Genomic DNA, 9346 nt, shown 5'->3' with positions numbered 1-9346 from the left:
TTTTTTTAATGCTAACTAGTATTATTAAGAGACAGAATCAAAACTTGGACTGAATTGCAGCAGTGTGAACCATTGGCAGTGTCGTGCCAACAGCAGAGGAATGGGCAACCCTGTCATCTCACACAAATGATAAATAGAGCCAATAAGCCCCTATTTTAGTATGCTTTGGTGATGTTACACAATCCCTGAAGGTATTCAAGGCCAGGCTTGATGGGTTCCTGGGCAGCCTAATCTAGTGGCTGGCAACCCTGCCCCCAGCAGGAGAGTTGGAACTAGATCATCTTTGAGGTCCCTTCCAACCTAAGCCATTCTAGGATTCTATGATATTGCTCTATGATACTGTGAAAGTTGGTTGTATTAATATGAGCTTACTTATATCTCTTGGCTGGTTGTTTTTTGTTTTTTTTAATCATTTTTAAAACAGATCATTGCAAGCTCTTGCTAAAATCATGACTCATATTTTACATTTATCTATGCTCGCTCTTCAGGAAAATGATTATCCTCAAGGAATGCTAATCAAAATGTCTCTGTAAGTAGTGCCAAAATGAGGTCTTCAGTTTTCTTTTGAGTGTGTGTTGAGGGGCCATTATTTTCATGCATTTTGTTTAAATATTTTTGATAACACTTTTCTTAATATAAAGAACTTTTTTTTCCTATCTATCCCCATTGTTTTACTTGCTTTACTGTAAATACACTATGCATATAGGTTACACACACACACACACACACACATATGTATCCTTTGGAATTTAACTCCTAATTTCTTTTTATCTCATGCATCTAAGCCTCAGCAGGAATTCTGCTTAAGAAGAAAATTTGCAGTGCCTTTGTCCTGTTATCAAGCTTGTGATAATAACAGGTAAGAGAACACACATAGATGTAGTTCTAGGTGTTGAACCAAGAGCTGTGAGCTTCATTGTCAGCAATACGTTTGAAAGGCATGTTAAGACTCTGAACTGTAATGCTGAAAAGGATTTTGCAGGAGCTGAGGATCTCACCCAACCAAACCTGGACTATTTGCAACCTCTTTCCCTTCACCCCAATTTTGCCTTCTCATTCCTACAATTACTTTCAAATGCCTTTTTTAGGAAAAAAAGGCAAAAAGAAAAACACTTCAGTGATTTAGAAAGGAGCAATTTTCATAAATTCAATTTATTCCATTTTCATGTAAGTTTTGTGACATTAACTGACACTTCCAGAGTTGTTCTTAACTTGGTCTTTTCTCTGGCAAGCAATTGCATGAAAAACAACGCAAGTGCTGCATCATGTTGAAAACATACAGCAAGTTGCTTGTATATTTGCTCTGCTACGTTTGGTTTCATATGCTGATTTCCTATAAAGTATCAGTAAAGCAGAATTGCTATGCTTCAAGTGTTCAGTTTCAGAGCGAGACGAGTAACAATCTTGATTACTGTGATCTAAGGAGAATTTCAATATTTTGTTGTGCTCTGAGCATGAACAATTTCAAGACTGCTGCTGTGCTTCAATTTGCTCAGCTGCATATACTTTCACTGCATTTTAAATCTACATGCTGCACTTCCATGCCCGGAGAACAGGGATAGAGGGTGTTGGGTACACTGCTTTCTTTCTAAACCTTTAATATGTACAGAACTCTTGGTAGTTTCTGGCAACGTGAAAGTTTTGTATACAAAGGATTTACAGAAGATGGGTGTTCTAGAACTGCTCAACTAAGATAAAGCAAAAATTTTAGTAAGATTCTTAGTGCCATATTATATCCTCTGTTCAGTGCTAGTTAGTTCATAATATACTTTTTAGAAAATGGACAAAGCTGTAGAAAACAAGCATTTGGCCTTTTGCTCAGATGAAGGAGAAACAAAGCATGCTGGGATAGGGAGCCTCAGCTCTTAATGTGAGAGGGGGCGGGTTGCAGGACATGGAATACAGATGAGTCCCTGATTTATGGAATAATATTCATAGTGATAGAATATGTGGCAATAATCTGCTCTTGCATCAAGTGGAGCTGAGACAGTGAATAACCCTATAAGTGATTTATGGTGAATATATTCCAAGGCTACAAGTGTAATTTCTACTTAGCGTGGAAGACAAAACAATAGAAGATTATACAAACCACAACACCCATAATGACAAAAGTAACGTTTTTCTTGCCTCGGCAGACTTGGAAAGTTCTGTGCTGCTGCCTTCTCAGACTCTCCTTTGGCATCACTTTAGGGATAGAGATTAGGTGAGTTACTGTTCAAGGGTGGGTTCAAAAAGTGACTACTATCTGTTGGCCTGCACGGGGATGGACAGTTGTGATTGGACACAGGCTGTACCTGAAGGTGTAAGGTGCTTTTTACAAGGAATATTCTTACTCCTAGACCACAATTTGTGCTGAAAAATTTGTCAGAGAATAGGTACTGACACTCAGCTCTTGCAAGTATGGCATGTACAAGTTAGGGAGGATAAAAACAGGTCAATTTCAATATATGCTGAGAACATGAGATTGTCAATGACAATATATCAATTAAGGGTTTCAGAAGCCAGCAACAGTGTATGAAATAGGAAGACTATTATTTAACTATAAAGGTTTTTTATTATTATTTTTTTGTTCCTAGTGAACCTTTCTAATAAATTCAAACTCTGATTTTACTTGAAGCATGTATAAGAGAAATTGAGAACAAGGAAAAGAAAAAAGAATATAGAATATTCCATTTAGAATATAATGTATCCTATATTTGAAGAGGAAAAAGCTATCTTAAATCACAAGCTCATTTCAGCAAATGACATCCTGTAATCTAGGTTTCTAATCGGCTCTCACCACAATATATAATGGTGCAGAGAAAGATACTTTACCTTCTCTGCCCTCCTTGTATCCTACCACCTCTTGCAAAAACCCAATCACTGCATCGTTTTATGACTGCACATTCTCACATTAAAAACAGATGAGAGAAAATGATTCTAGACATTATTACATGAGTAGCAAAGTGTGGGAGGAGGAGCTCAACGTTACTGTACTAGATGATTTTAGTTTTCCAACTGTAATGATTCTATTGTTCTATTATTACTTCTTAATTTATAAAATAAACAAACAAACAAAAACCCTGCTTCCACACCCTTCCATATCTGAATGTGGTTTTGTGCTCTGTCATTTACAGCAGTTCTTTATTTGCAGAACTTCCAAAAACGACTTAGTTATCTCTAGAGAACATTCCTTATGTAATATAAAAAAACCCTGCATTTTCTAAGAAAAGTAGATTGAGAATTCTTTGTTACACTTTCTGTCACACATTTTAGATTTCATTTGAGCTAACTTTAATGAAAAGTCACAAAAAGAACTTTAAGATATTTTTTTATATACTTGTGCTGAATTGTTTTTATTATGTGTAACTTCTTTAATCTCCCTATTTAAAAGTACTTAAGAACAACCTTCCAGACAGCAAGCCTGTTCTAAGTTCTCCCTTGGGACACATGTATGGTGATAAGGCCAAATGGCACACAGTCATAGCCATCTTTAAAATTATGGAGAAAAATGGCTACACTTTAATAAAATGAACTGGATGATCTCAAAGTGGGCCTGAGTGATAATACAAAAACTTGAAAGCCAAGCAGGCCTCAGTGGCAAATCCAGTGCTTGCTTAGGTTGGTAAAACATACTTATTTGGATGCTGGCTTCTATTCTGCAACAAAAGGTCTACATTTACCATTTTTACTTCTATAGTTCTCAAAGTATATGTGAATGAATGAATGAAAGATCTAGATAATTTAGATCTGTTCTGCAATTTAGTCCACGTTTTAAAGCAGAAGAGTTACCCAGATTTTTAAGTGTAGACAATTTCTACTAGCAATTGAGCCACATAGGAGGTGACTTCCCACAATTAACTCACAGGTACCATATCAGCACAGATTTGGCTGTCAGGAAATAGAACCTCATTAGAGACAGCTAACTACGAAAAGTCTTGGAGTAAGCTGCCTTCATCCAAGACAAGTGTCTTGTTAAGCTTTAGGGCATGCCAATCAGAAGTGTCAAGTTTCCTTTCTCTATTAAATGCACCTAGTATAACAACTTCTCCCTGTCAGACTACTGGAATGCTGCAGGAAGGAAAACAGGTAAATATATGTTTGTGTTTATGATTGTTTTTTAAAATTTAGTATCAAGTTTTTCATAAATTCTTACTTTGATTTCTTCACATAGAGCCAGTAGACAACACCTGCAACCAGGGCAACCAACAGAAGGCCGACTACAATCCCCACTATTAGTTTCGCCTGGTCATTAACCTTTTCACTGTTGTCATCTGAAGCAAAGAAGAAAAGTTAATGACTTAACCTATGATGAAGAAAAGTACTACAGCATTTTAAAAATATTTGCATTAGAAACAAGAAAAGGAGTCAGAACATCAAAATGGAAAAACAAAAAAAACCTGTTTCAAAAAGAGCAAGCAAAAATAACCACAGCACTTAAAGCTTCAAGAAAGTCATGTTCTTAGTCAATCATGGTGTCACCTGCTACAGATCAAGTGGAGTCCTATTATGAGGGACTGTTCAGTGATTCTGCATATGTCTTAATCTGAGACAATGAAGAGAAAGGATTATGGAGATGGAAAACCATACATACCATTTCTATCCTCTGGTTCATCGTACTCTGGAATACTTACTGAAATGAAAAATGTTAAAGATAAAACATGTTATAACCTGAACATTACTTATAATTATTTGCATCGGTGACACTAAAAAATAATGCAGTATTTGTTATTATTTTATAACTGTAAGATATCCAACTGAAGACTCTTGTTCAATACTATAATATTAATCTCAGAAATATATATGTGTTCCTCTTTCACAACTATTAGCTTCTTAATATATTTCCTCATTGAAAATTGAAGAAGTCAATACCACTGATGATAAACTGGAATTTGAGGAGTAAAAGATGGTTATGTAGTAATAAATACTTTGTCTTTTGTAACTAATATTTTATGTATACTAAATGTACATTCTTTTGTACCATTATGGTTTGTGTAATATTACACAAATTACACACAAAACTTATGTTTTATAAATATATATATTGTATACTTATATTGAATATAAAATGAATATATTGCATACATGATATAACTAGTCTACGCAACTTCATTCAGATAGTTATCAACACATTCTGTATTCTACTACACTATTAATGGTTCTATTTGCCACTGCTTGCCTTTTGAGACAAAAAGGTAACTACCTTACTACCAACATTATTATGCACATCCAGTCTTCATTTGTGTGTGAAGTGTGGATACTTTATGTGAAACTACAACTTTCAGAAAATGGTCTTTAGAAGATACTCACTAGCAGAGACATTCAGAGAGGTCACAGTCCTTTCTAGCTGATTTTCTGCAATGCATGTTAATGTTACATTTTCCTCAGGAGCAATTATAATTTTACTGGAAAATTTGCCATTAACATATTTGGTCTCCTCTGTCTGAAAAGGTAAAAATGAAGGTTAGTATCCTTGAAAAACGCAAACAACAAAAAATTTATTATCTGTATTTACGCAATGAAAATGTTCAGAGAGAAATAACAATCAACAATATTTCAGTTTTCCAAATAACTTTTCCAAATGACAATAGAAATAATTCATTATTTTATTACATGGTAATGTGAACATTTGGATTGCCCAGTCTTTTGTTGTAGCTGTATCTACATTTTGCCCAGCAAGTACTGCAATAAGATTTATAAAGAGGTATTTTTTAAAAGTTTACCAGACCCTGTACTTGTTTTTGTTTATTCCAACTATTTAAAGAATATCCAAGGAACAAAATTCTCCAAGTAAACCCCAAAATGAGACTTTTAAGTTTGCATTTCTTTCCATCTTGATCTTTCTCATTTATGCCTTTATAAGGGGAATGACCACTGTAAGATTTCCACTTTACAAGATTCCAAGTCATGAGTTGTTTCCACTCAAGAATCATTTTGCCAAGCCACATCTATTTAGTGGTACCTGCAGCATCTGTGCTGTAATGGCGATGAAGGTATTCCTTAAATTTGCTGTACATCATTCTTACATTAATACCATGTCCAAAAAAACACATTTTTTTCAATTAATTAGTTATATAGACTCAACACAATTCCTAACCTACAGTTGCAAGTAAATGGATACGTTTTCACAGTCATGTAATTTCTGTAGAACTAAAGCAAAACCTTAGGAAGCAGTGAAATCTACAGGAACAATGGGCATTATACTTTCATTCTTCAAATGTTTGTATACACATCTAATTTATTTTTCCCATCAAGACAAAATATGACAATGCTCTGCATGTGTTTTGGTTATCAATATGAAGATATTTCAGTTTGCTCATTTTTCAGATACTTTTCGAGCTGCTTAAGTCTTCTTATTTCTCCCCTAGGCTGACTGCATTTTGGTTTTGTTTCCAAAATGCAGTAAGAAACAATGAGTATAACCATACAAAAATAACATATACATTAGGATAAAACTGCAAAGTCCATTAGGAACTACAGTGAGCACATTTTCTGATTTTACTTGTAACACTTCCCCCAGCTAATGCCTACATTAAGTACCTTATTGCTTTCTAACACAAATTTCACAGTCCATCAGTATTTGTAAATCCTTTATGTATTTGGCAAAGCCACTACATTATCCAAGGAAAATGACTGAATAACTTAAAAATGCAGATTTTAATTGTAAACTTCTTTTTTTGCTTCTTTTCCCTTCCAGCTTCGTCTTGTAGGTGATGGAACCTGTGTACCTTTGCAATATGCAAAAGCCCTTTATCATCAGAAATTATCCATGCAGGTACCAGGTAGCTACTGTCCACATAAGCCTGTAATATCATTTAACCCTCCTTCTCTCAAGGAAATAAAACTGATTAAACTCCTTCAATCTAATTACTTGCAAATTTTTTCTTGACTTTATACACCAAAACATAGGAGGCGTGATTTAAAGTAGTAAAAGAGATACTTGCCTTATTTATGAGGCTTCCACTACCAGTAACTGTCCATTGCACTGCTGGTTTGGGAAATCCTTCCACGTGACAGACAATTGTTTTAGACATTTTATTTGTATTGGTTTTCTTCGTCATTTTGATTTGAGGCTTTCCTATTAGAAAAATACTACAGTTAAACATTTTATCTGAACAGCACAATTAATTAATAATCATAGCTTTCTTGCTTCCTTACCTTCCACTATAAGTTTAAGTGTCTTTCTTTTCTTTAGCCCTTCAACTTCCTGTAGAGTAGTTTCACAGATGTAGTTTCCAGCATCTTGATACTGCAGACTTGAAAATGATGGACTGGTTTTCATTCTGGTATTGTCCTGATGGAGCAAGGAGTTAATCTTTTGAACTCTAATTCAGAATACATTAACCTCTATGTTACGAAAGTGACTAGCATTAACAGATTAGAGTCTTACACTTCAAGTGTCTTCCTGTTAGTAACCACATTCAAATAGTGGACAGCAACATCTGAGCATGAAAAGTAGAAACTATTGGATGTTGATATAAGCCACTTCTCTTCTTCACCTTCAAGTCAAGGGCATAGACGGGAACAACTTTTCTGAGCTTTGCCAGTAGGCTGGTGAAAAACGCTATTGGTACAAGTTGACACACTATCAATATGCCTCCAGTAACTGAGCTTAGGAGTTCACTACTAAATAACCTTAGGTATCATCATTTTTAGTTTCCATCAGTATAGGTGTTCTTTAAACCTGCCATCTACAATAGCTACTTTTTTTTAACTACCCACTGAACAGCCAGCAGCCGACATCTGATCTCTCAATGAGCCTTGTCCTGCTAAATTTACTGGGACCAAGATTAAGCTTGCCTTACAAAAAAAAATAATAAATAATTGATAAATTCAAATTCCTTCAAAGGGCTTTTTCCTCTTAGCAGGAATTGATTCTAAAAGGTCCTTAGGCAGACCATTTCAATAAAATTGCATTTGTGTTACAGCGTTCAGTAGTTCTCTCGGAGAATTGAGGCAATAATTACAGTACCTAATTTTTAGTCATCAATTTGAAGTGGTATCTCTTATTTTAGCATTGCATGTAAGATTCATTTTAACAATAGTCTTCCAAAAGCCAAATCAGCATAGTTTCCACCCTCCCAAAACACTGAAGTATCAGCAGTAATATGAAGTGATGAATACACAGATGAAGTGTGAAGTAGATGAATCACTGACCTTTATCCAAAACACAGTTGCATTTCTACTAGAAGAAATTGTGCATGACACAGGCAGGGCCTCTCCAATCTGCTTTGTGACTTCTCCACTAGGAGTAAGCTGCAAATCCAGATCTGGGACACAGAGAACATTTGTCAAAATGGTAATCTCAGAATGCCTGGGCCATAACATAGGCTTTCCAAGAAAAGAAAATGTGACTAATTGCACTCATTAAATTCAAGATTTCATTTGCTCAATAAAATCTAAATCAAACTTAGAAGAAAGGAAGAAGACAGAATTATTCTAAAACAGGCATTGCAAGAAGATTCACATTTTTGCTGTAATTACAGGCTAACAGGAAAAGTGAAAACTTACTAATTACTAGACAAATTGATATATTTTTTCACCCTTGTACTACTGAAAGGGTGACAAAAGAGGCACAAGAATCTGCAGGAGTATTCAGCATAGCAATATTTGTTTCTTGAAAGAGGAAGCACAGGCTGCCATGAGGGAATCTCTTTTTCAGCCAGATTCAAGTGTACTTTCAGTGGAGGACTCAAGCAGATGGGGACAGATTAATTTGAACAGTTACTTGATAAAATGCAAAGAAGAAGATAGGAGGACAAGGGATAACTTTCTGAAATCTGATAAAACAAGATGATTTTTATGCTGACCATATGGAGAGGATGAGAGTGGTCAGTGTAGCGTGTGACAGATGATACTGACTGAAGAGACAAGAGGCCTGAATTATAAGGCTGGGTGGCCACACATGAAGCCCTTTGATTTCTTTGTTTTCATTAGTAACTTAAAAGTCATTCTGTGTTACTCAGAGTCCAAGCTTTCCCTGACCTGTTTTGGCTTCAGGGAAATTGCAGAATCAGTGATAGCTGTGTTTGACACTAGGAAGGGTGAGACCCAGTAATAGAAAGGTCAGGAAACACTGCTCCAGAATTTTCTGAGTATATGGATTTGGCAGGTTAGTGATTGCTTTTTCAGGAAAATCCTACAATGAAAGAAAAGCAGAGTTTGCCAAGCTAAACCTCTATTTTGCTTCCCTTCTCACAGAGCCTTGCCTGTGAGCCAAGTTGCCTGGTCAAATAACTATCACAGATGCACGCACACACAATAGCTCAAATGGCAAGCATACACGGTTTCATCATGAATATAGCACTAGAAAAGCACTGCAGAATATACTTTTGGCTTTTAAGCAGAGTCAAAAAAAAAAAATATA

At 35.4% G+C, this 9346-nt stretch overlaps 1 protein-coding gene across 1 annotated transcript in view; it reads right to left on the bottom strand.

Moving 5' to 3' along the window:
• The window catches only part of ALCAM (activated leukocyte cell adhesion molecule), a 123171-nt gene that overhangs the window by 6558 nt on the left and 107267 nt on the right, over positions 1-9346 (bottom strand). Inside the window, exons 10-15 of the mRNA XM_031555160.1 lie at positions 8137-8249; positions 7138-7273; positions 6924-7057; positions 5290-5422; positions 4574-4612; positions 4136-4253 (exon numbers count right to left, since the gene is read on the bottom strand). Coding sequence (XP_031411020.1) covers positions 4136-4253; positions 4574-4612; positions 5290-5422; positions 6924-7057; positions 7138-7273; positions 8137-8249 — 673 coding nt within the window. The remainder of the gene's footprint in view (positions 1-4135; positions 4254-4573; positions 4613-5289; positions 5423-6923; positions 7058-7137; positions 7274-8136; positions 8250-9346) is intronic.

The sequence above is a fragment of the Meleagris gallopavo genome, chromosome 1 (assembly GCF_000146605.3).
Source record: "Meleagris gallopavo isolate NT-WF06-2002-E0010 breed Aviagen turkey brand Nicholas breeding stock chromosome 1, Turkey_5.1, whole genome shotgun sequence".
NCBI lineage: Eukaryota > Metazoa > Chordata > Aves > Galliformes > Phasianidae > Meleagris > Meleagris gallopavo.
Note: the sequence above shows the minus strand (reverse complement) of the source record. Positions and strands in the feature narration are given on the sequence as shown.